The 26,382-nt window shown below is 43.6% G+C and overlaps 2 protein-coding genes across 2 annotated transcripts; both read left to right on the forward strand.

Moving 5' to 3' along the window:
- Nucleotides 1-1,172: 1,172 nt before the first annotated feature.
- slc45a3 (solute carrier family 45 member 3) lies at nt 1,173-11,545 on the forward strand. The gene is made up of 8 exons (XM_041888313.2): nt 1,173-1,473; nt 3,553-4,305; nt 4,464-4,705; nt 4,928-5,040; nt 5,135-5,625; nt 9,363-9,628; nt 9,840-10,067; nt 10,220-11,545. Exons 2-8 carry the CDS (start codon nt 4,164-4,166, stop codon nt 10,409-10,411), a joined length of 1,674 nt encoding a protein of 557 aa, XP_041744247.1. The 5' UTR covers nt 1,173-1,473; nt 3,553-4,163; the 3' UTR covers nt 10,412-11,545.
- A 941-nt stretch (nt 11,546-12,486) lies between these two features.
- On the forward strand, nt 12,487-23,931 carry si:ch211-117k10.3 (Krueppel-like factor 15). The gene is made up of 3 exons (XM_045222879.1): nt 12,487-12,608; nt 17,774-18,863; nt 20,905-23,931. The coding sequence occupies exons 1-3, from the start codon at nt 12,596-12,598 to the stop codon at nt 21,071-21,073; spliced, it is 1,272 nt and encodes a 423-aa protein (XP_045078814.1). The 5' UTR covers nt 12,487-12,595; the 3' UTR covers nt 21,074-23,931.
- Nucleotides 23,932-26,382: the final 2,451 nt, after the last annotated feature.

Below are 26,382 nucleotides of genomic sequence, written 5' to 3' on the forward strand. Positions count from 1 at the left end.
TGACATTGGAAATTCTACTAACTTTGGCTGTGTTTTGAGTGGGTGAATATAGGTTGTAAACTCACTTATTAACGTCTCAGCCAAATATTACCCAATTATCCACATTGAAATGACGTAGTGTGCCCAGTGAGTGGGGGCTGATCTTTCACAGAGATGGACATCTCAGGGTGCTCTCTCTTTCCTTTTTTTGGAGGATAAACATATACACACACACATACATGAAGGATCCTGTGTTGCTACACTGATAGTTCCCGTTAACTGACTTTGTGTGTGTATGTGTGACTGACCTCAGGTGCCGTTTTCCCTTAATTCAACACTTTTAATAACTGCCACATTAACACTTTTGTGTTGTTCGACTTCAAAGTGCTTGTTTCAGCTTGAGCACTGCGCAGATTTGCTCTACTACATTACTAATTTCTCTGCTTATGTTAAGCAACACTTGATTCTCCTGATTAGAACATTATTCATGCCCATCTGGAATTTCTGTGCCAGTCAAAAGGTAGGTACGGCTCAGAGTTGGGTTTCTTTGGGAACATGATGACTATTCAATGCCCTCTCATTTTGATTTATTGAAGCAGTGTTCTCTGACTGACTGTCCTGGTGGTTTAGGTTACCTACCTGTTGTTGTCACGGATACGCTCCCCTGGCAGGTGTGGGTCTGTTGGACCAGGATGTGATTGTCATCTTTATTGCGGCCTCAGTAAACATCCACGCCGGGCATGCTGGGTAGTGACTGGCTGATAGCTTATTTACCTCTGCTGGGATATCATTAGGTCTTTACACTGAGAGTCAGATAGACAGTTTGTCTCTGTTTTTCAGCAGTGGTCACCAACCCTGGTCCTGGAGAGCTACATGATGTGTATGCTTTTGTTACAACCCAGCACTAGTCAACCAATCATTACAACCTTGATTTTTTTGAGTCAATTGTATTGGGTTGCAACAGAAGTTCCCACACCCTAAAGCTCTCCAGGACTAGGGTTAGAAACCATTGTTCTAAGGGGTGTGTTCTCAGGAGTGTGTGTCCAGAGGAGATGGTTTTTTATAATCAGTTGTGACCGTGGTTCTTAGGCCACACCCTTCTGCTGCTTTTGGCTGGCTGGGACACTGTTGTGGTTGTTTGCCCCGCTGATGCGACTCATTTCTCCAGGACGTGATGGGAATGCTGATATTCCAGTTCCCAACCTGAGCCTGAACCTGAGCCTGGCACTCCCGACAGCTCCCATCTCAGCTGACAATAGGTGTGTTACAGGTGTGTTACCTCATGACAGGTGCGACACACATCACAACAGGTGTGTTACCTAGGAATATAGGTTATTCCTTGGTAAGTCTAGCATTGCCTGGTTGATGGGAAAGGACACACACACACACAGGACTTACTTCCTCCTGAGAGTTGACGGACATGGGCACATGAGGAGTGGACACACACAGACACAGCTCTACGAGAGACACAGAGGATTATTTTATGGTTGGACTGTGAGTTTTGTATTTTTATTGACTTTACAACCTTTCTTTGATGCAAGGAAGAGTGTAATTATTCAAAGTGATGTAGCAGTATATTAGGCCCTACGTACCCCTTTCCTGCAGTCAAATGACCAAATCGCCCTCTAGTGGCCTCATGGGTGGAATGTTATTAATATTTTTCATAATTTCATAATTAATCAACATTTAAAAAAATTAACGCCAAAAATCAGGTGTTTCTATGTCGAACGGTTTTGTTATATTTCAGTCTTCTGTGATGTATATAAAGTTTAATATTGGGATGCAAACTCCAAATGTAATACATTTCAACTCTATATCTGACATGGGACATGTGTCTTCTTTTTTCTAAGCCCATAACCATATGTGTGAGGTGTATACTTTTGTTTTAAAGCAGATTTGTTTAATACTGCGAAGAAACACACTGTGTGACCCTGATTTAGCCCACTGCAGTAGAAGGTTAACGTTCAATAGAATTCAAGAAGTGTAGGCTATAGAATGTCCTTATTCATTTAATCATTGAGGTGAGAGAATTAGACATGTCAAGATGTTTTGTAATAAATAATTGATTTATTTGATATAATAATGAAATTATCGACAGAGTGCTCACTGTGAAATCCTAATTTCAAGCTGAGAGCTGCTTTCTGAGAGCTACTGTTCCTGACTCGACCTCAATGTAACTGTCACTAACAAAAACAAACATTAAAAAAGAACCAACTAGTTATGTGCAAATTCCTCCTCTCATTTGTCAAGTTGCCTCGACTGTGAAGCCAAGTCTTTAGCAATCAGTTTCTTCCTGATGCAAGTCAGACACCTTTATCTAGGCACAGTACACATGTTTTGATACTAGGTATTAAAGTATGGTGTCAGGGTTTGATTGTGTTGTGTGTGCGTTGAGCTGGCAGCCAGACTGAAAGAGGAGGACACACCTCAGCAAGTCAGGCTGGGCTGAACTCAACTTGGCGGGGGTGTGTTTTTTTTCTCTTCCAGAGAATCAACCACTTTCTCTCTTGCTCCCTTTCTCTGATTACTGAGAAAACGTACTGTTTTACAGAAATATTGCATGCACACACACGCACACGCACAACACTCCCACTTTGGATCAACCCCTTGGATCACTTTAGATCCCCGACAGGGTGTATATACACAGTGACTCAGCTGATTTCACTCCTGGGCAGCTACATTCCAGCTCACCTGAAGAGTCTTATTGGAGTTTATCACATCTTAGAATCTTAATCAACCGGTTTTCCATCCTGTTTTCCCTGCGAGTTACAGGATGAGGCAGCTACGCAATAGAACACTTCCGTGATACGTTTTTTGTTGTTGTGTACTCTCCTCAAACAATAGCATGGTATTTTGTAATAGCTACTGTAAATTGGACAGTGCAGTTAGATTAATAAGAATTTAAGCTTTCTGCCCAAATAAGACATGTCTATGTCCTGGAACGTTTGCTGTTACTTACAACAGTCATGCTAATCACATTAGCGCACGTTAGCTCAACCGTCACGTATACGGGCCACCGATCCCATAGAGGTTAAGGATGTTTGTCCCCCATGAGCCTATTTCACTTCCTCAAAATCCCCAGAATGAATAAAATATAACTTTTTCAAAGGGATTTGTTGCTTTTTAAAGGCAGTCGCTATTTAAGCGTTGTGACCCATCTAAAGCCCACCAATGAGTCCCGAGTCCAGACCCAATATTAGGGCAACACTTATAAATCGAGAGCTTGAGACTATAAGGTTCTACTGTATCTGCAAAAACATAATTCTGAGATAATTGGCTTTAAAGGTTTGAATGGTGTCAGCTATTTTTATCTAGTATTCTTTTTAACTTAACAACATGAATTGGGATATTTAGAGTACTATATGGGTAGAGAACATTGAACAGAACAAAGCTATGTCAATAACTCAATTTTGACAAAAATGCAGATAGAAACTTGTAGTCCCAAGCTCTCTAAATTACTATAGAATAATTAGGAAGCTTGTTGTGTCCTGTAATGACTCAAGATATTATATAATATCCTTTATCACGTTGTGCCTCTATTCATATCGGCCTGTTCTCCCTCACTTCTCCCAGGGCCCATGGTTTCGTGTGTGGATTTCTCTGGTGATTGGCAGACTTGAGTAAACTACATCAGGCATGACCACAGGACTGGACTCTTTTACCTTCATTGACCCTGCTGCTCTACCTGCGTAAGACAGAGAGAAATAGACGGAGCAAGAGAGACAACTCTCCCTTTACCTCTCTCTGCCAGAAGTAAAAAAAATAAAAAAATAAAAAAGTACAATGTGAGCGCAGACAACTTGGGGAAGCCATCCGGTCAGCTATATTGTCTGTTTTCCACTATCTTGAGTAAAGAGACACTGGGACCTCTGCACAGAAGCATGGGACACAAACATCAGCCAGAACCCTGCCCCCTTTTCCTCTGCACCACCCACTCATTTACATATGCAGGTACCCCAAGGACTTCCGTCTGTAAGACTAGCCCTTAGAACACATGCATAGAGAAGAGCATTCTGTCCTGTCTACACAGTCACTATAAACTCCTGTATCACAGGTGTCTCAGAAACTGTGTGGGAGAGAGAGACAGAAAGTAGGGGAGAGACCAGAGAGCGAGACATAGAGTGGACGTGTCAAGTATAGAGATAGAGCTATAGAGGTATAGACAGAGGAATTATCTTTGAGTCATGCAAGGCCGTGTGTGTCAGCTGTTGCTGGTGAATACGTTGACCTGTGGTCTGGAGGTGTGTATGGCTGCAGGGACTTTCTACATCCCCCCTCTACTGCTGCAGGCCGGCATGGAGGAACGCTACATGACCATGGTGCTGGGTGAGTCAACACTATATGACCTTAGTTCTGGATGAGTGACCGTAGTGTAAACACTATGACCATGGTTGAAATAAGGGATTTGTTATTGAGCTTTGAAGTAGATCTTCCCTATCTCCTTCTCTTCCCTCTCTACCTCTCTCTCTCTCTCTCTCTCTCAGGAGTCGGGCCGGTTCTGGGTTTGATCTTCGTGCCCATGATCGGTTCGTATAGTGACTCGTGGCGTGGTCGTTTTGGTCGGCGCCGGCCATTCATCTGGCTCCTGTGTGTGGGGGTTCTGCTGGGCCTGCAGGTCTTGCCCCAGGCTTCTCACCTAGCTGCCCTGCTCTACCCACAGCGCCCCCGCTGGCTGGAGGGGGTACTGCTGGCGGGGGCAGCCTGTCTGCTGGAGTTCTCAGGGCAGGTGAAGCAGAAAATCTCAATATATTGTTAAATAGATAACATTGGGATGTAGATTTGTATGACTTTATTTGAATTCTTTATTTGATTGCTCCTTACTGTGTGTGTGTGTGTGTGTGTGTGTGTGTGTGTGTGTGTGTGTGTGTGTGTGTGTGTGTGTGTGTGTGTGTGTGTGTGTGTGTGTGTGTGGAGTTGATAGCACCTAAATGACTGTTGTTATCCACAGGCCTGTTTCACACCGCTGGAAGCGCTGATCTCAGACCAATTCCCTGGAGAGGAGGAGAGCAGAAGGGCCTTCTCTGTCTACTCACTGATGATCAGCCTCGGAGGATGCCTTGGGTAAGGGACCTCTCTCTCTCTCTCAAGATCAGAGGTCATGTCATAAAAGAGACCAGAAAGTCCACCTCTGTGATCCCTCTCTGTCTCATCCTAGGTACCTGCTCCCAGCCCTGGACTGGAGCCATGCCCCCACAGCAGCCTACCTGGGTGGCCAGGAGGCCTTTATCTACGCGTTGATCACCCTCATCTTCCTCACCTGCCTCTTCAGCACAGTCTTCATCTCAGAGGACAGATGGACCGGAGGAGAAGGAGAGAAAACCAGGAAGGGCGTTAGCGTTAGTTCCGCCCTGAGCCCTTCCCCTTGGAGGAGCCGATACTGTGCACACCCCTTGCTGTCGCGGCCCCAGTGTGTGCGGATGGCTGTGGGGTGGTGTGTGTCGCTGTGCGTATCGGCACTGCCGCATGTGTACGGTGTGTGTATGCGCGTGCCGGCAGTGATACGGCGGCTGTTTGTAGCTGAGCTGTTCAGCTGGATGGCTCTGATGAGTTTCATGCTGTTCTATACAGACTTTATGGGAGTGGGGCTGTACCGTGGAGTACCCAACGCTACACCTGGAACACAGGAGAGACTACGATACGACGAAGGTAGGATGGGCAGACATTTACTTGATTCTTATCTTTTCATAATTTTTTTTAGGGGGTAGATCAGCTTAATATTGCAGATAGATTGTAACTTCCATCAATGTAATTGTCTGCATCACTTCCAATCCCCCATGTTTTTATATACAGTGGGGAGAACAAGTATTTGATACACTGCCGATTTTTCAAGTTTTCCTACTTACAAAGCATGTAGAGGTCTGTAATTTGTATCATAGGTACACTTCAACTGTGAGAGACGGAATCTAAAACAAAAATCCAGAAAATCACATTGTATGATTTTTAAGTAATTAATTTGCATTTTATTGCATGACATAAGTATTTGATCACCTACCAACCAGTAAGAATTCCGGCTCTCACAGACCTGTTCGTTTTTCTTTAAGAAGCCCTCCTGTTCTCCACTCATTACCTGTATTAACTGCACCTGTTTGAACTCGTTACCTATATAAAAGACACCTGTCCACACACTCAATCAAACAGACTCCAATCTCTCCACAATGGCCAAGACCAGAGAGCTGTGAAAGGACATCAGGAATAAAATTGTAGACCTGCACAAGGCTGGGATGGGCTACAGGACAATAGGCAAGCAGCTTGGTGAGAAGGCAACAACTGTTGGCGCAATTATTAGAAAATGGAAGAAGTTGAAGATGACGGTCAATCACCCTCGGTCTGGGGCTCCATGCAAGATGTCACCTCGTGGGGCATCAATGATCATGAGGAAGGTGAGGGATCAGCCCAGAACTACACGGCAGGACCTGGTCAATGACCTGAAGAGAGCTGGGACCACAGTCTCAAAGAAAACCATTAGTAACACACTACGCCGTCATGGATTAAAATCCTGCAGCGCACGCAAAATCCCCCTGCTCAAACCAGCGCATGTCCAGGCCCGTCTGAAGTTTGCCAATGACCATCTGGATGATCCAGAGGAGGAATGGGAGAAGGTCATGTGGTCTGATGAGACAAAAATATATATTTTTGGTCTAAACTCCACTCGCCGTGTTTGGAGGAAGAAGAAGGATGAGTACAACCCCAAGAACACCATCCCAACCGTGAAACATGGAGGTGGAAACATCATTCTTTGGGGATGCTTTTCTGCAAAGGGGACAGGACGACTGCACCGTATTGAGGGGAGGATGGATGGGGCCACGTATCGCAAGATCTTGGCCAACAACCTCCTTCCCTCAGTAAGAGCATTGAAGATGGGTCGTGTCTGGGTCTTCCAGCATGACAACGACCCGAAACACACAGCCAGGGTAACTAAGGAGTGGCTCCGTAAGAAGCATCTCAAGGTCCTGGAGTGGCCTAGCCAGTCTCCAGACCTGAACCCAATAGAAAATCTTTGGAGGGAGCTGAAAGTCCGTATTGCCCAGTGACAGCCCCGAAACCTGAAGGATCTGGAGAAGGTCTGTATGGAGGAGTGGGCCAAAATCCCTGCTGCAGTGTGTGCAAACCTGGTCAAGACCTACAGGAAACTTATGATCTCTGTAATTGCAAACAAAGGTTTCTGTACCAAATATTAAGTTATGCTTTTCTGATGTATCAAATACTTATGTCATGCAATAAAATCCAAATTAATTACTTAAAAATCATACAATGTGATTTTCTGGATTTTTGTTTTAGATTCCGTCTCTCACAGCTGAAGTGTACCTAAGATAAAAATTACAGACCTCTACATACTTTGTAAGTAGGAAAACCTGCAAAATCGGCAGTGTATCAAATACTTGTTCTCCCCACTGTATACAGTGGGGGAAAAAAGTATTTAGTCAGCCACCAATTGTGCAAGTTCTCCCACTTAAAAAGATGAGAGAGGCCTGTAATTTTCATCATAGGTACACATCAACTATGACAGACAAAATGAGAAAAAAAATTCCAGAAAACCACATTGTAGGATTTTTTATGAATTTATTTGCAAATTATGGTGGAAAATAAGTATTTGGTCAATAACAAGAGTTTCTCAATACTTTGTTATATACCCTTTGTTGGCAATGACACAGGTCAAACGATTTCTGTAAGTCTTCACAAGGTTTTCACACACTGTTGCTGGTATTTTGGCCCATTCCTCCATGCAGATCTCCTCTAGAGCAGTGATGTTTTGGGGCTGTCGCTGGGCAAGACGGACTTTCAAATCCCTCCAAAGATTTTCTATGGGGTTGAGATCTGGAGACTGGCTAGGCCACTCCAGGACCTTGAAATGCTTCTTACGAAGCCACTCCTTCGTTGCCCGGCGGTGTGTTTGGGATCATTGTCATGCTGAAAGACCCAGCCACGTTTCATCTTCAATGCCTTGCTGATGGAAGGAGGTTTTCACTCAAAATCTCACGATACATGGCCCCATTCATTCTTTCCTTTACACGGATCAGTCGTCCTGGTCCCTTTGCAGAAAAACAGCCCCAAAGCATGATGTTTCCACCCCCATGCTTCACAGTAGGTATGGTGTTCTTTGGATGCAACTCAGCATTCTTTGTCCTCCAAACACGACGAGTTGAGTTTTTACCAAAAAGTTATATTTTGGTTTAATCTGACCATATGACATTCTCCCAATCCTCTTCTGGATCATCCAAATGCACTCTAGCAAACTTCAGACGGGCCTGGACATGTACTGGCTTAAGCAGGGGGACACGTCCGGCACTGCAGGATTTGAGTCCCTGGCGGCGTAGTGTGTTACTGATGGTAGGCTTTGTTACTTTGGTCCCAGCTCTCTGCAGGTCATTCACTAGGTCCCCCTGTGTGGTTCTGGGATTTTTGCTCACCGTTCTTGTGATCATTTTGACCCCACGGGGTGAGATCATGCGTGGAGCCCCAGATCGAGGGAGATTATCAGTGGTCTTGTATGTCTTCCATTTCCTAATAATTGCTCCCACAGTTGATTTCTTCAAACCAAGCTGCTTACCTATTGCAGATTCAGTCTTCCCAGCCTGGTGCAGGTCTACAATTTTGTTTCTGGTGTCCGTTGACAGCTCTTTGGTCTTGGCCAAAGTGGAGTTTGGAGTGTGAATGTTTGAGGTTGTGGACAGGTGTCTTTTATACTGATAACAAGTTCAAACAGGTGCCATTTATACAGGTAACGAGTGGAGGACAGAGGAGCCTCTTAAAGAAGAAGTTACAGGTCTGTGAGAGCCAGAAATCTTGCTTGTTTGTAGGTGACCAAATACTTATTTTCCACCATAATTTGCAAATAAATTCATTAAAAATCCTACAATGTGATTTTCTGGATTTTTTTTTCTCAATTTGTCTGTCATAGTTGATGTGTACCTATGATGAAAATTACAGGCCTCTCTCATCTTTTTAAGTGGGAGAACTTGCACAATTGGTGGCTGACTAAATACTTTTTCCCCCACTGTATACATATATATATATATATACATATACACACATACATACATATACACACATACATACATATATATATATACACATACACATACACACATATATACATATATATACACACACATACACATACATATATATTTTTTTAAAATATATTCCCCTTTATTACTTTCCAACCCCACCACCCTTTCCCTAATTGGAGTAAACTAGTGAACAACAATGCTTAGGCCTCTACTTCCAGCTTATACTTACTATATACATTTCTTATATTTTCATTAACAGCAACCTCCTTTTTTCCTTTGGTCTCCTCCTTACCCTGTAACATTTTTATAAAAGATTTTCAATTCACCCATTTCAATGCAGCCATAGACCTACTCTCCCCTCATATCTCCCAGGTGTACGCATGGCGAGCATGGGTCTGTTCCTGCAGTGCCTGATCTCCGTGGTCTGCTCCATCCTGATGGAGCGCTGGATGGTGTTGCTAGGTGCCCGGGCTGTGTACGTTAGCAGTGTGATCCTGCTAGCGTTAGCTACAGCTGTGATGAGCTTCTCAAAGAGTGTAGTGATGGTCACAGTCATGGCCGCAGCTACTGGATATACCTTCTGTGTGCTGCAGGTCCTGCCCTACACCCTGCTGTGTCTGTACCACTCTGACAGACAGGTAAGACACACACACACATTACCACTCCAGCCAGCGGGGGCGCTGTGGGTAGAGCAGTGCAGCTAGGTGAGAGGCCTGGGGCAAGACCTGCAGGCCCAGCAGAACCCCCACACACAGGAGCCAGATGAATGGCCGGCACCGACCGAAACAACTACGCCACGTTCTGACAGAAGTGATCACAGTAGTTAAACCACATCTCTCTCTCTCTCAGGTCTTTTTCTCCAGCTACAAATCCAGACCTTCTCACCCAGGAGAAAGTGACAACCACACCCACTCCAAGCTCCTCCTTCCCCCCGACCATGGCAAGGCCCCCCTTCTCACCTCTGCCTCCCCCAAAGTGTCTCTGCCCCTGGAGAGAGAGGGAGAGGCCGTATCCCTGCCTCAGAGAGGAATGTGTCTGGACATGGCTATCCTGGACAGTGCCTACCTGCTCTCCCAGGTAAGGACAGCTGCTAGTCTCTCTACAAGTTAGACCGGTTGACCTGTGCGTGCATGTCTGTGTGTCTTTGTGTTGTCTTGGGACAAATATTTGTCTCAACAATTATGCCTAATAATGTACTGTTCTATTGTGTTCTGTTCCCTCCCCTGCAGGTGCTGCCTGCTCTGTGTCTGGGCTCCATAGTGCAGCAATCACACAGCGTCAGTGCCTATATGGCCTCAGCTTGCTTCCTCAGCCTCCTGTCCCTGCTCTGCTCCACCGGGGTCGTCTTCACACGCAGCGACTTCCACAGGCTCACAGGGTCAAAGGGCGACACTCCAACGCTGAGGGGGCTAAAGGGTTAATCCATTGTGGATTCTAGTTGTTATCTGTGTTCTATTGTGGAATTGCAGATTTCTACTAGATTTCGGCAGTCCGTTATAGAATCTGGTATAGAATCCTGTAGAATGAGAAATATGCCGTCTGACTCCTCAAAGGGTTTGGGATTGCAGCTCTGACATCAGCACCTCTGAGACAGACAGACAGACTGGCCAATTTTTCATGTCATACATACTGTGTCAACAGCTCAAGAGCTATGTTGACACAGGTAGAGATTAACAACACAATCTAAGGGACAGATCATTCTTTCTGCACATACTTTTTACTTCCAGCCACAGAATCACATTGTGTGCTGTTACTTCTGGGCACATTTCATATAGTTTTGTCAATGTATTTATCTACTGTTGGTTGGTGTGTCATTCCGCTATGGCATTTCTTTATCTCTAATTGTAATGAGTTTACGAACCTTATAGTTTCTTATGTTGACATAAAGAACTAGGTAGTCATATGAACAGTGACAATTGTGTTTTGGATAATACATCAAGAGTCTTTGTCCCCTATCCCTATGCCTTAACCCAACATGTAAATCTTCTGTTTTCGATATGCTATGATATCATGATTACTTGAAAAGAGAGTGAAATGGTATGTATTGATAACATATGATTGTGTGTATGTATTGGGAATGAAGTGTGGCATTGTATTCCTCAGGGAGCTCAGTGCAGGAAAATCAGTTTCCATTGTAGGCTGATAGCTAAATGCCTTATTTTTAAACCATGTACTTGAATGTAATAATACATTGTCATCAGGTGGGAAATGTACAGTTATTCCATGTTTTCCTGGCATGGTGTCCTTGGACATGCTTTCACCTAATGGTAAAATGTTCTGCAAAAATTAGCTATATATTTCTTACATAATATATTGGTTGGTTTTATAGTTTTTCACGGTTTAAACTGTTTGTAATTGTATCAAGGAAAATGATTAGTTATTACTTTGCTCCAGGGGTGCCATACTACTATGGCTGACCCTGTAAAACAACACATCTCACTGCACCTATCCAGTGTTTAAAAACATGAAGTTATTACACAGGGTAATAGCAGGTCGTAGTGCCTTACATTATTGCATTTTTATATGCAAGCATTCTTTCTCCTTCCTTTTGTGTTATGAATAAAATATTTTAAACATAATACATTTTTCATATGTAATCTAAATTATAAAACCTTAACAGTCCTTCATGTTCAATACAGAAGTTGGAATCAGATTACCCCACCAAAATCGACAAAATTAGGGGATTAAAATTATAGCCGACTCTGGATCGTTGTGACCAATATCCTGAATCTCCAGCAGAGGTCCCCATTGTATTGCTGCACTCTCCCAAACACCAGAATGGAGGTCTCTAGTTTCGTGGTCATCCCTGTGCTCTCCACCGGGCTGAGTGACACCAACATTTGGTTAAGCATGAAGAAGGCTGTCATTGTTCATACTAATTAAGCAATGCATAGGCTACAGTTGAACAAAAGGTCCATTGTACCATACCTGCAGTTCAAAGCGCTACCATCTTGTTCAGTTCATGACTGACGGTTTCTGAACGAGCCACGATGTGTATGACATCATTTTGAAAACACTAGATACATTTGCCGCGTTCACGTACTAGTCGGAACTAGTACATTTGGAAATGTTCGACTTGCTAACTGTTTGTATAACTTCAAGCAGACCAATTAGCAAGTCGGAAATAGTCCCGTTTGGCTCAGTTGGTAGAGCATGGTGCTTGCAACGCCAGGGTTGTGGGTTCGATTCCCACGGGGGACCAGTATGAAAATGTGTGCACTCACTACTGTAAGTCGCACTGGATAAGAGCGTCTGCTAAATGATTGAAATGGAAATGTCCGTTTCCTAGTTTCGATTAGCACTTGAATGCGGCACTCTGGACAGTAGGCCTACATCAGTGACATTTCCAAAAATAATGGCAAACCGCGTTCATCGAGCGGAAACCAATAAAATCCCTTGTTTTAGGGCGAGCCTCCATACGCTTAGCCAATCAGAACGGCGGAATTGGATCCGTGCCTCCTAGTGTACAGCAATGCAGTCATGTGATGGCCTCAGAAAGAATGCCAACATGGAACAGTGGCAAGGACGGGATCCCTTTCTGCAAAAATAAGACGACGGTGAAAACCTTCGAGAACCGTGCATTTCGAAAGGTTTTAATATAGTTCATGATTATCGACGGTAAGTTCACCCTCACTAGTGGTATTTGCTGTCTTCGGTTGCGCTGTATTGTTAGATTTGTATTTATAATATGTTGACCCTACACTGCGAACTTGAGACTTGTGAATTCCTGTCTGGCTGTTGTAGTCAGGTCGCTTTTGCCATGCGCCTCGCCTGCCCATGCGCTGAATTTAAAAGCAGTTGAAGTTCTAAATAATACTGTTTGCTAATGTCGAAGATAGTTCATTGATTGTAGGCCCATTACGCTTTACAGTTTTCACTTTGGTGTAATACGCACTTATTACAGTCCTGCTCCATGTTGTTTTGCGCCCGATACACATATGCGCGTCATGTGGCCAATGTTCAGGGTTGCCAGGTCCAGCTACAATTTTGAGGCATAACTACTGAAAACCCACTACACGGCCTGAAGTAGGGCAAAAAATGTTTTTCGCAGCAATTGAGGAGTCGCCACATTTATCCAATAGGTGTCTCCATAATGACAATCTAAATACAACTGGTAAAATTGCTTTACCTTGATCTCTGCATTTCTCCCTTTGTTATTGGTTTATCACACCAAATGATTTCATTTGAACTATAGAAGTGATGGATAGATAGGGAATGGGTATGATGGATGTTTTTTTCATAAAACATTGTGAAATGGTGTTCAAATCAAGCTTTATTTATACAGCACATTTCAGACATGGAATGCAACACAATGTGCATCACAGGAAACAATAGAAATAAAAGCTGAAATATTTACTACACAACAAACATAAGACAAAAGACAAAAGAATGACAAACTGAACAACTAAAACGGTTTTAACCATTGTGAAATAGTGTTAATACAAGTCACATTGCTTTCAAATAATTTTATTTTCAACTGGAGTATAAAAATCGAAAAGCCCAAACAGTTTGCTTTTTGGCTTCTTTTATTCCATAAAAAAAGTAAATTGATGTGTGGCTGCAGCCTAATGTCCCAGTCATCCATCCCTCTGGAGCAAGATGGAAAGGGAAAAAGAGAGAGGCGATCCATCATGAGTCCAAGTACATCAACAGAGTTCATTATACTATTAATCAATCAATCACTACTATTATAATTTGATAGTCAGTAATGGAGTTAATCGGTTCCGCTCTGTCCTCACCTCTGTGCTGCTCTCTCTCCTCTAACTTCAACTTTCTGGCCAATGTTAGCTAGCTAGCTTGCTGCATACAGGGCTCAATACTTTTTTCATCACCATCCCAAAATTGTTCCAAAGTGCAATTTTAAACCGTCCCAAATTAAATTGGGTCTACTCATAGGACATAGGTAATTCATAGATTTAAAAGGCTAATAAGAGTAGCCTACTACTGAAGTAGATACATGGGCCTGTCAAAAGAATCCTCTAAAAAAGCCAACATTGGAATAATATTTCAATCTATTTCGCATAAAAGTACATAAATAATTTGCCTACATGTAAGTGTAGCCTAGGTTGAATACTTATTGGCTTCAGCCTCACAGTCCACACCGATACCGAAGCCACATTTTAAAGATACTTTTAATTACTTAAATATAGGCTAAACGCCAGTCATGTTTGACAATTATAATTTAGTATAATTAATGTCTAAAGGTTTGATTCTGTTGACATACTCCAAGCACGGTTCATTCAGATCAAATGGTCACAAGAGCGGAGAGAAACGCCAGTTCCTGTTGCGCACCGCACACATCACCCACCTTGAAATCTGAACGGAGGCAGTCTGCATTTTGAAACTATTTACATTTACGTCATTTAGCAGACGCTCTTATCCAGATCGACTTACAGTTAGTGAGTGCATATATTTTCATACTGGCCCCCCGTGGGAAACGAACCCACAACCCTGGCGTTGCAAGCGCCATGCTCTACCAACTGAGCTACACGGGGCATAACCATTAACTGTAAACATTTGTTTAAACAAAAACATTTTCAAAGTAGCTTAGCCAAATGATTTTATAAACAATTCCTTATGCCATTGAAATCAGCGTTTTCTATTGTTCTATTGGTTTTCAAATCAACTTAATTTCATTGTCCAGCAGGCAGTCTCCATCCTAGTCATATTAGATCTCCCCTCTTTCAAAATTATTTTCAACTCTGTCAGATGAAATCGCTCGCATGTGCGGTGCGCTTTTTAGAAAGGTGTGTTCCCGCTAATTGCATTTTTGGAACATTTGCGCGTAGGCTACTGCTTCGTGCACATTGCTGCGCTTATGTGAAGAAATACAGTGGGGGAAAAAAGTATTTAGTCAGCCACCAATTGTGCAAGTTCTCCCACTTAAAAAGATGAGAGAGGCCTGTACTTTTCATCATAGGTACACGTCAACTATGACAGACAAATTGAGAATTATTTTTCCAGAAAATCACATTGTAGGATTTTTTATGAATTTATTTGCAAATTATGGTGGAAAATAAGTATTTGGTCACCTACAAACAAGCAGGATTTCTGGCTCTCACAGACCTGTAACTTCTTCTTTAAGAGGCTCCTCTGTCCTCCACTCGTTACCTGTATTAATGGCACCTGTTTGAACTTGTTATCAGTATAAAATACACCTGTCCACAACCTCAAACAGTCACACTCCAAACTCCACTATGGCCAAGACCAAAGAGCTGTCAAAGGACACCAGAAACAAAATTGTAGACCTGCACCAGGCTGGGAAGACTGAATCTGCAATAGGTAAGCAGCTTGGTTTGAAGAAATCAACTGTGGGAGCAATTATTAGGAAATGGAAGACATACAAGACCACTGATAATCTCCCTCGATCTGGGGCTCCACGCAAGATCTCACCCCATGGGGTCAAAATGATCACAAGAACGGTGTGCAAAAATCCCAGAACCACACGGGGGGACCTAGTGAATGACCTGCAGAGAGCTGGGACCAAAGTAACAAAGCCTACCATCAGTAACACACTACGCCGCCAGTGACTCAAATCCTGCAGTGCCAGACGTGTCCCCCTGCTTAAGCCAGTACATGTCCAGGCCCGTCTGAAGTTTGCTAGAGTGCATTTGGATGATCCAGAAGAGGATTGGGAGAATGTCATATGGTCAGATGAAACCAAAATATAACTTTTTTGGTAAAAACTCAACTCGTCGTGTTTGGAGGACAAAGAATGCTGAGTTGCATCCAAAGAACACCATACCTACTGTGAAGCATGGGAGTGGAAACATCATGCTTTGGGGCTGTTTTTCTGCAAAGGGACCAGGACGACTGATCCGTGTAAAGGAAAGAATTAATGGGGCCATGTATCGTGAGATTTTGAGTGAAAACCTCCTTCCATCAGCAAGGGCATTGAAGATGAAACGTAGCTGGGTCTTTCAGCATGACAATGATCCCAAACACACCGCCCGGGCAACGAAGGAGTGGCTTCGTAAGAAGCATTTCAAGGTCCTGGAGTGGCCTAGCCAGTCTCCAGATCTCAACCCCATAGAACATCTTTGGAGGGAGTTGAAAGTCCGTGTTGCCCAGCGACAGCCCCAAAACATCACTGCTCTAGAGGAGATCTGCATGGAGGAATGGGCCAAAATACCAGCAACAGTGTGTGAAAACCTTGTGAAGACTTACAGAAAAGTTTGACCTGTGTCATTGCCAACAAAGGGTATATAACAAAGTATTGAGAAACTTTTGTTATTGACCAAATACTTATTTTCCACCATAATTTGCAAATAAATTCATAAAAAATCCTACAATGTGATTTTCTGGATGTTTTTTCTGGATTTTTTTCCTCATTTTGTCTGTCATAGTTGACGTGTACCTGTGATGAAAATTACAGGCCTCTCTCATCTTTTTAAGTGGGAGAACTTGCACAATTGGTGGCTGACTAAATACTTTTTTTCCCCACTGTAGTTTATCAACATTTTAAGCTAAATATTCTGATTTGTTGCATTAGCCTCATTGCGTTTTAACATTTTTTGATGTACAGTAGTTGTATGATTTTGAATCAATCATCCCAGAACTTTCCTAGTCTGTTTAAACCGTCCCAGACATATTTTCTTTATCGTCCCGGGACGACAGGAGGCCTTTAATTTCGAGCCCTGGCTACATAGTCTACCCAGAGAGAAACACATAGTTTGATCCTCTCGCTGAAACTGTTGGATGATTATTTCTCAGTTTCTCTCCCTTGCAGTGTTGGCTCTAGTAATGATTGGTAGGACTGGGGGCGGTCAGGATACAACGAACGAGGCAAACAAGAATTATGAGGGAGAAGTATGTAGATAGCTAGTGCTAGTTTATTAGTTCGTTGTTCTCACATCGCTTGGCATGACTGCCTTCTGCAGCGCTTTCTCAACACCAATGACTGTGCTCAACACACACACACACACACACCCCTCCGGCGTTCCCTCCCCACCACTCATTGGCCGTGTTCGAGAGCATCAAAACGACTGCAGGTGACTGCCGACTGACTGATCTACAAATCACCTTGCATCATAAATAACAACTCATTATTATTTGTAGATCGGTCAGTCACAATTTACCCATGCTATTGTGGCTATGATCCCCTCGAACATGGCCACTGACTTACTCACTCAGCAACAGCATGCATCACTCCCTGATAGGCAGTAGTAGCAGGTTACAGTGAAATGAATCAAAAATAAATAAAAGAGAAATGCCATGGCGGCCGCGGTGGAATTTAGAAGTAGCCCAAAAATCCGCAACCCGTGACCAATACATTTTCACCCTCAACATAGTTTTCAAAGGAAAATTGCCGACATGGCAACCCTGCCACTGTTTACACTGGGCACATCATTATGCACAATGAATCCATTTAATTGTCCAGAGTTTTGCTACATTGTTATGAATGACATTAAAAAGCACTAATGTGTTTATTTTTCATTTGGTGATAGATTTGCTCTGTTTCAGTACATGTATATAGGCCTTGATCCCATTCGGATTGGATGTTTGGCCTAATTATTTGTAGATTGTCAGGTTTCAGTTATTATTACCAGGTTACAAAATGGTAATAACTCAAGAGATCTTGCAAATGAAACACATTCAATTGAATGATTTTTTACTTTCTGACGAGAATTAATGCTTTCAACTACCCTTTCTATACATCCCCCATTATATTTATTTTGCCCTATAATTAGGTACTTAATTCAATCTGTATTAAATATTATATTCTTATTCATGATTCAGCATTTATGTTTTTAACTGCAGTATCCCCCACGTTTTCTATGCAGGTGTAGTGAGAAGCGTGGTTCTCCTGTGTATCTGGACTGTATCAATGGTGTCGTTAAGCAGCAGAGCGCTGGTCTCTGATAATGACCTCTTTAGGGACAGCGTTAGCCTGGTCTCCCTGGGGCTTGTGGAGGGAGAGGGCAGTGAGGGGGGGAGCGAGGGGGGTAGCTTTGCTTCGTGTTACAGCCCCGAGGCTGGGGACATGGGGGCTGGACTCAGCTTCAGCCCTGGAGAGGAGGAGGATGACGGAGAGGAAGGGGGCCTGCTCCGACTCTATCTGACCCCCACAGAGGGTCTGCTTGACTTCAGCCCCCGCCTGCCCTCACCCTTCTCTCCCACCCTGGAGGACATCGAGGAGTTCCTCAGGGAGAAGATGGAGCTGGTGAGAGAGGGGGTTCTCTTCCCTGGTGAACCCATAGAGGAGCCCGCTCCCTCCCCTTCCAGCTCCATGAAACAACCCTTCTCCTCCCCAGGGGGACACAGTGACCCAGGCACCAGCGCTGCCCTGTCACCCCCCACCCCACAAATCCCCAACACCCCTCACACCCCCAGCCCAGCAGCCCTGTTCCCCTCCCCACCCCCCACCACCCCCCCAGTGCTCCTGGGAGCACCCCTGGTTCTCCAGGTCCAGTCCTTGCCTCTGGCCCAGCCTCACCCCCAGACAGGCTCTCCTCCTGGTGCATCCAGCGGGCTGAGATTGGCCCACCTGGTCCTGGGACTCCACGGAGGGCAGAACGTTACCCTGCTGGCCCCACAGGTGCCCTCCGCCTCAGCCACCCTTCTCAACATAGCCAGCACGGACGCTCCAGACCAGAAGTATGTGAAGATTGCCCCTCTACCAATCACTGTGAGGGTTACCGGGGGGCTTGTTGGGGCAACAGTGGTTGTGGGTCACAGTGGAGGGGCCGTGGTGAAAGCTGTGGCCCCCCCTAGGGTGAACAGACCCCCTCCTAAAGAGACGCTGAGGGTGCACAAGTGTTCTCACCCGGGCTGTGAGAAGATGTACACCAAGAGCAGCCATCTGAAGGCCCACTTCCGCAGACACACCGGAGAAAAGCCCTACACCTGCAGCTGGCCTGACTGTGTCTGGAGGTGAGTTATATTTATTTATATATATATATATATATATATATATAACAATGCTAGTCAAGATGCAGAGAAAACACAGGAATCTTGGGTTTGTTAAATGTAGTTTATTACCATATAGGCTAGTCATTAGCATGTGATAGGTTAATAAAACGGAGAGAGAATAAAGAAAAGTCTGTAATGACTGGTTCAAAATGAAGTGGGTATAATGATGACAGTGGCAAACAGATGCTCTATCACAGTTGTTATTTTTGTTAGGATATTGACATACAGTATTGCACTGTAATTATTTTGTAAAGCTGAACATAAAGTAAATATTGTTCTGTCTCTGCAGAGGTAGGAAGTAGAGCTGGTATAAAACAGTAACAATATAGAAGTTCAGCAAATATTAGATATTACAACACACTCACTGTTGCTAACAGTTACAGTTTCCCAATAAGCAACTGCAGTGAGCTCTGTAAGGAAAGGATTGGGGTTAGGGTTATTAAGGTAGTTAGAGGATGTGAAAATATATGCTTATAATGTTGTTTGTACAGTGCCTTCAGAAAGTATTCACAACCCTTGACTTTTTTTCACATTGTGTTGTTACAGCCTGAATTTAAAATGGATTAAATTGACATGTATTTATTTTTTACTGGCCTACACACAATGCCTCATAATATCAAAGTGGAATTATGTTTTTTGAAATTTTTACAAATTAATTAAAAATGAAAAGCTGAAATGTCTTGAGTCAATAAGTATTCAACCCCTTTGTTATGGCAAGCCTAAATAAGGTCAGGAGTAAAAATGTGCTTAACAAGTTACATAATAAGTTGCATGGATTCACTCTGTGTGCAATAATATGGTGAAGTTATTAATTACACTTTGGATGGTGTATCAATACACCCAGTCACTACAAAGATACAGGCGTCCTTCCTAACTCAGTTGCTGGCGAGGAAGGAAACCGCTCAGGGATTTCACCATGAGGTGACTTTAAAACAGAGTTTAATGGCTGTGATAGGAGAAAATTGAGGATGGATCAACAACATTGTAGTTACCCCACAACACTAACCTAAATTACAGAGTGAAATGAAGGAAGCCTGTACAGAATACAAATATTCCAAAAACATCCATCCTGTTTGCAACAAGGCACTAAAGTAATACTGCAAAAAATGTGGTAAAGCAATTCACTTTTTGTCCTGAATACAAGGTGTTTGAGACAAATCTAACACAACACATCACTGAGTGCCACTCTTCATTTTCTTCGTCAAGGACTGGAGAGTTTTTCAGGATAAAAAAGAAATGGAATGGAGGCAAAATCCTAGAGGAAAGCCTAGTTCAGTCTGCTTTCCACCTGACACTGGGAGATTAATTAACATTTCAGCAAGACAATCACCTAAAATACAAGGCCAGTTGCTTACCAAGAAGACAGTGAATGTTCCTGAGTGGCCGAGTTACAGTTTTGACTTCCATGTACTTGAAAATCTATGGCAAGAACTGAAAATGGTTATCTAGCAATGATCAACAACAAATTTGACAGCTTGAAGAATTTTGAAAATAATTATGGACAAATGTTACACAATCCAGGTGTCGAAAGCTCTTAGAGACTTACCCAGAAAGACTCACAGCTGTAATCGCTGCCAAAGGTGCTTCTACAAAGTAGTGACTCAAGGGTGTGAACACTTGTGCAAATGAGATTTCTATATTTAATCTTCAATAAATGTGCAAACATTTCTACAAACATGTTTTCACTTTGTCATTATGGGGTATTGTGTGTAGATGGGTGAGAAGAAAACATATTGAATTCAGGCTGGAACATAACACAATGTGGAATAAGTCAAGGGGTATGAATACTTTCTGAAGGCACTGTAAATTGTAAATACTGTTTGACCCACCATTTAGTGTTCCTATTTCCCTCAGAGCTGTGTCTGAGCGCTAATTTGGGGGCAATCAAACAGTGGGAATAACAGGCCTCCTGACACACTTAGCTGGAACTGACTGAGCTAAGTGTTTAGCGTAGAAACAATTAGAATTCAGAGAAATGATCAAAGCACCTCTATCTCTGTAGGTTCTCTCGTTCTGATGAGCTGTCTCGTCACCGGCGCTCCCACTCCGGGGTCAAACCCTACGAGTGCTCTCTGTGTGAGAAGAAGTTTGCCCGCAGTGACCACCTCTCCAAACACACCAAGGTGCACCGCAGCCCCCGGCCTGGCAGAATCGTCAGAACTACCGTCTGACCCAGCCAGCATGTCGACACAGCAAACCCAGCTCAGTCCAGTCGTGATCCTGATGCCACCCTCCTCACCCTTAACCCCGTTGCAGCGCTTGACCTGGATGGCAGAATTATAAGAACTTGCCTCTAGAATTCAGAGCAGCCTGGTCCCCCACCTACACCCTGGCTGTGCCTGCCCAACCCAGGCCAGTCCAATCTCAACCCGACCACAGGCTGACAGAATAATCAGACTCATCCACCCAGCCCTTCCCCGGGGAGGCCCTGTTAGGGAGTCTGAGTCCTCATCAGGACACTGGTGCTACAGGAGCAGACCTGGACCAAAACCTAAGAGTAGGGTTCTGAATCTGATTCAGACCCTGCCGGCCTCTCCTCACCCTCTCCTCTACTCCCTCCTGCAGCAGAGCAGATGAGGTATTGGTGCTAGACAGTGAACTAATGGGTAACGGCCATCTCAGGGATGTGATTGTTCAGCTTAAAGTGGATTTCAGGCCTTTAGGTTAAATCACATCCCCCTGCCACACACACACACACACACACCTCGTTACCCTGAGCAGATGACAAACGTGACAGGCAGCTGTGCACGGTCTAACTCTCAGAAGATAATGTTTTATATGTCATTGGATTGTGTTTAAAACACTACACTGTCACACATTCTATTCTACATATTCTATTGCTCTGTGAATCTGCTTCAGGAGTTACACCCTCAAGACAGTTTTAGAGGTCAATGCACTGACCCAGCTCATTCTAGCCCATAATCTGTGCTATTAGCCCAGTTGAAACTTGAAAGTACTGTGTTGATATGTGAGCTGCCAGATTCTCTCAGAGAACAGGTTTGAGTCTAAATCTCTTACATATCCCCTCCTGCTCCCCTCGGTGCCAAACCTCTGGCCCAACCACATCCCTCCCTGACCATAACGGCCAATCCAGTACTGTTACCACCGCTTCCCTGACCTCGTGCCTCCTCCCACTCCCTAAAAGACCTCAGGGCTGCAGACTAGTGTCTGCTGGTTTTCACCATGGTGCTTTACTGGTCCATTATGTAATAACTGATTAGTTAAGAGTCCACTCACACCAACCTGGTTTCCCAGGTTTGCGTCAGATGCTGATTTGAAGGGCGAGTGACTGAGTGAAAACCAGCAGACACCGCGGCCCACCTGGTCCATGCTCTTAAACAACTGAGATTAGGTTTTTTTGTTGCCAAGCAAGAAGTCCTCTTGACTTTTCAATCACCTTTTTGTGTGAACTGCTCACACATTGTCTGGTGTAGAACCTATAAGCTCTTTTACTTTCTTTCTATGTCTTTGAAATCAATGTTAAACTGACAAAAGAGACTCGGCGAAAGCTACCTGTGTGTGTATACTGTATGTTTTATACATTGGCTTTACAATGCAAAGCAACCCGATGTGAAGAACTGCTTAGTCATTTACAGTAGTGAAGGTTAGTAGGTTAGCAAGCAAAGCTAATCATTTATAGTGTACAGTACTGTACCTGAAAAGGGCAGCTGATCTTTGTCCAATCTGTATCTGTCAAATATCTCATTTACATGTACAGAACATATAGAAGCTCCTATCCAGAGAAACCCTTAGTCAGTACATTAAGCTATCCAGTGGTGTCTGTGCTTGGTGAAACTGTGGAATGTTATTGAGGGGTCATCAGATCAGCCAGACAGGAGTTAATTATGAGACCCACTCTTCCATTAATTAGTTAACCCATCACACCCCATCAAGATTAGCCCTCTGTTCTCAAGTGCACTTATGTTAGCAGGTCTAGCAGGAGAGGGTTAAGCATGGAGAACAGTTATAGGTAGCCCAAAGGCTAAGGAATTGGACCTGTAACTGAAAGGTGGCTGGTTCAAATCCTGGGGCATTGCACTGGAAAGATAAGGGGGAATTGATCTGGCAACTGGAGGGCTGCTGGATTCACATCCTAAAGACGTTCCTCTACTGTTGGGCCCTTGAGCAAGGCCCTTAACCCCACAACATGCTCTCCATCCAGGGGCCCTGCACTGCAGCTTGAACCTGTGCTTGTCTCAACTGTGTGTGATATGTGCTGAGAAAGGAGCAGAAGACACATTTCCGTTGTTCGCTGTAAGACATGGACAATAAAGATATTTTCTAAATGCTATGCCAAGGACTGGAGGGCTCTGCTATGAGTATATAAGCTGTAGCTCTGGATTTGAGTGTACAAGGTGCTTTTTCAACAGGCTACTGCACTTAGGAAACCATATAGAGAAAACAATGGACTTTTCAGGCTAGCAGTCTTGGCCCATATCCCTTGAGAGAAACCAGAGTGGGTACATGTGCTTAATACCCACTTATATTGTACTCAAATGTGCAATCCATCACTCACATTTGCCACCCATCACAGTGATTCAGAACCTATGACGAGCCAAACCTTTGTTTAAAACACATTTTCTTGCTTCTTGTTAAATTTGAATGGGTAAACTCAGAATGGACCACCGCACTTCATCAGTATCACTGGCAATCATCATCATTAAATGGTCTCTTGCCATTACAGAAACAGTTTGTTGTTCTTTAAGATTGTTTGTGTATTGCTTTCTTTGAACATGACTAATTTGATTAGATCGTGACCACACAAACCCACCTAGACAGACGTCTGACCCAGCTGTGTGTCCATGGCTGGTCTAGTCCCTCTGAATCAGTCCTATTGTAAATATTCCCTTTTCTGCCTTACCTTCAACCATAGGTCGCTCTCTCCCAGTAACTCTATCATCCAGTGTACACACACAAACACACACAACTACTGTAATAATTCAGTTCTGCTGAAATACAGGTTACTTTTTTTTGGAATACCAGAAATGCTATTTTCCTATGTATGAGAATAAAGGATAAGAAAATTGAAGCACCATCCTCGTCATTATTTGAGTCATGGCTTATGTTTTTTTGTTGTTGTGTATTTCAAGAAACAAAATTATCCATGCTTATCCAAGATTGTAAAATTATTGCTTTGTCTCTGCACCAAATAACGGTGTTGATTGTGGCACAGTGGGAGGCTGTTCCTACAAGTCTCTGCCTCGGAAGAGAATGCCGTAGGCTTCAGTACTGCGAACCCTGGCATATTTCTAACATTGATTCCGCTGTTACAGGGTGAAGAAATGTGGGTTTACAATGCTAGAGAGAGAGAGGAATTATCCCAGTGTGCTTCAGAAGCCAGCCTGCCTGTAAGACTGGAATGTCTGGCAATGTGTGGAGCTGAGTCGCTCTGGGACTGAAGGTGTGTCTGGAAGAAGGTTGGGCTACATTTCATCCCAAAAAAATAGCACCCCTTCCCATCTGCCCTTGTTCACTTGACTCTACCGTTCACAAACCTGAGAGGACTGGGTAGGTGTAAGCCTCCATCACTCACCATAGTTCCCGGTGTATTGCTCTCACCTATCCAGATCTGTGAAAGGAAGTGAATGAGAGCAGAGGGAAGGAGACATCTTTTTGGAATTAAGTGCAGCCCTGAGATCGCTAGAAGAACTGTGAGGCTGCAAATAAGCTCCAGCCATACTGCCCAGGCCTAGGGGTTACTGTCGTTCTAGAATAAACATACACAATTCTTGGCCCTATAGCTGTTGACACATTCCAATGAGAGCCACAGGTGACATCACGCTTCACAGGTTGGTGGTTGAGGTTTAGATTGGGGAGGGAGGGTACCCCAACTGATCCTAGATCTGTGCCGAAGGGCAACTTCTGCTATGTGCGAGTACTAGGCCCATCTCAGTAAAGAAATACATTACAGTCCATCTCCTTAAACCCTCACAGAATTGGAAAAAATGAATAATTTGTCCACTATTTTTTATATACTCCCAACAGTCATTCAATGGTTTGACAAATCTTTATCCTTTGTTCACTGTGTTTTCTGGCCAGCGCTTGAACCAGTGTGGTGTTAGTAGCATGCATTTTCTCTTTAATTGAAAACCTCTGTGTACCCACATAAAATAGATACTTGTCTACTATGGTATAAATACTGTAGTATGACTATATTTATACTGTATACTATAGTATTCACTGTAGTGTTTTTGCATACATGACTGTAGTACATTATAGTATTCACCAGGGGTTGGAACCAAAATTATTTTCCAATCGTTTCATTTTGAACATAACTATTTTTTTTGTTCCGTTCCACTGTTCCACCAGCAAAATAAAGTTCTGAACTGGTTCAAACCAAAATAAAGTACAGGTTTATATAGATAGTTTCTGTTCCTTTTTAAACCTCTGAAATAGATTTGAGTTTTTTTTTACATTTAGCTCGACGTTAAATTACTTCACCAATCAGTGCGGAAAGAGCAGCTTGCTATGCAGCGGGTAAACAATTTAATCTGTATAGTAAAGTCGTTAAGAGTACATTTTACAGTGAGGGAAAAAAGTATTTGATCCCCTGCTGATTTTGTATGTTTGCCCACTGACAAAGACATGATCAGTCTATAATTTTAATGGTAGGTTTATTTGAACAGTGAGAGACAGAATAACAATAAAGAAATCCAGAAAAACGCATGTCAAAAATGTTATGAATTTATTTGCATTTTAATGAGGGAAATAAGTATTTGACCCCTCTGCAAAACATGACTTAGTACTTGGTGGCAAAACCCTTGTTGGCAATCACAGAGGTCAGACATTTCTTGTAGTTGGCCACCTGGTTTGCACACATCTCAGGAGGGATTTTGTCCCACTCCTCTTTGCAGATCTTCTCCAAGTCATTAAAGTTTCGAGCCTGACGTTTGGCAACTCGAACCTTCAGCTCCCTCCACAGATTTTCTATGGGATTAAGGTCTGGAGACTGGCTAGGCCACTCCAGGACCTTCATGTGTTTCTTCTTGAGCCACTCCTTTGTTGCCTTGGCCGTGTGTTTTGGGTCATTGTCATGCTGGAATACCCATCCACGACCCATTTTCAATGCCCTGGCTGAGGGAAGGAGGTTCTCACCCAAGATTTGACGGTACATGGCCCGTCCATTGTCCCTTTGATGCGGTGAAGTTGTCCTGTCCCCTTAGCAGAAAAACACCCCCAAAGCATAATGTTTCCACCTCCATGTTTGACGGTGGGGATGGTGTTCTTGGGGTCATAGGCAGCATTACTCCTCCTCCAAACACGGCGAGTTGATGCCAAAGAGCTCGATTTTGGTCTCATCTGACCACAACACTTTCACCCAGTTCTCCTCTGAATCATTCAGATGTTCATTGGCAAACTTCAGACGGGCATGTATATGTGCTTTCTTGAGCAGGGGGACCTTGCGGGCGCTGCAGGATTTCAGTCCTTCACGGCGTAGTGTGTTACCAATTGTTTTCTTGGTGACTATGGTCCCAGCTGC

This window comes from Coregonus clupeaformis, chromosome 10 (assembly GCF_020615455.1).
Source record: "Coregonus clupeaformis isolate EN_2021a chromosome 10, ASM2061545v1, whole genome shotgun sequence".
NCBI classification, from domain to species: Eukaryota; Metazoa; Chordata; class Actinopteri; order Salmoniformes; family Salmonidae; genus Coregonus; species Coregonus clupeaformis.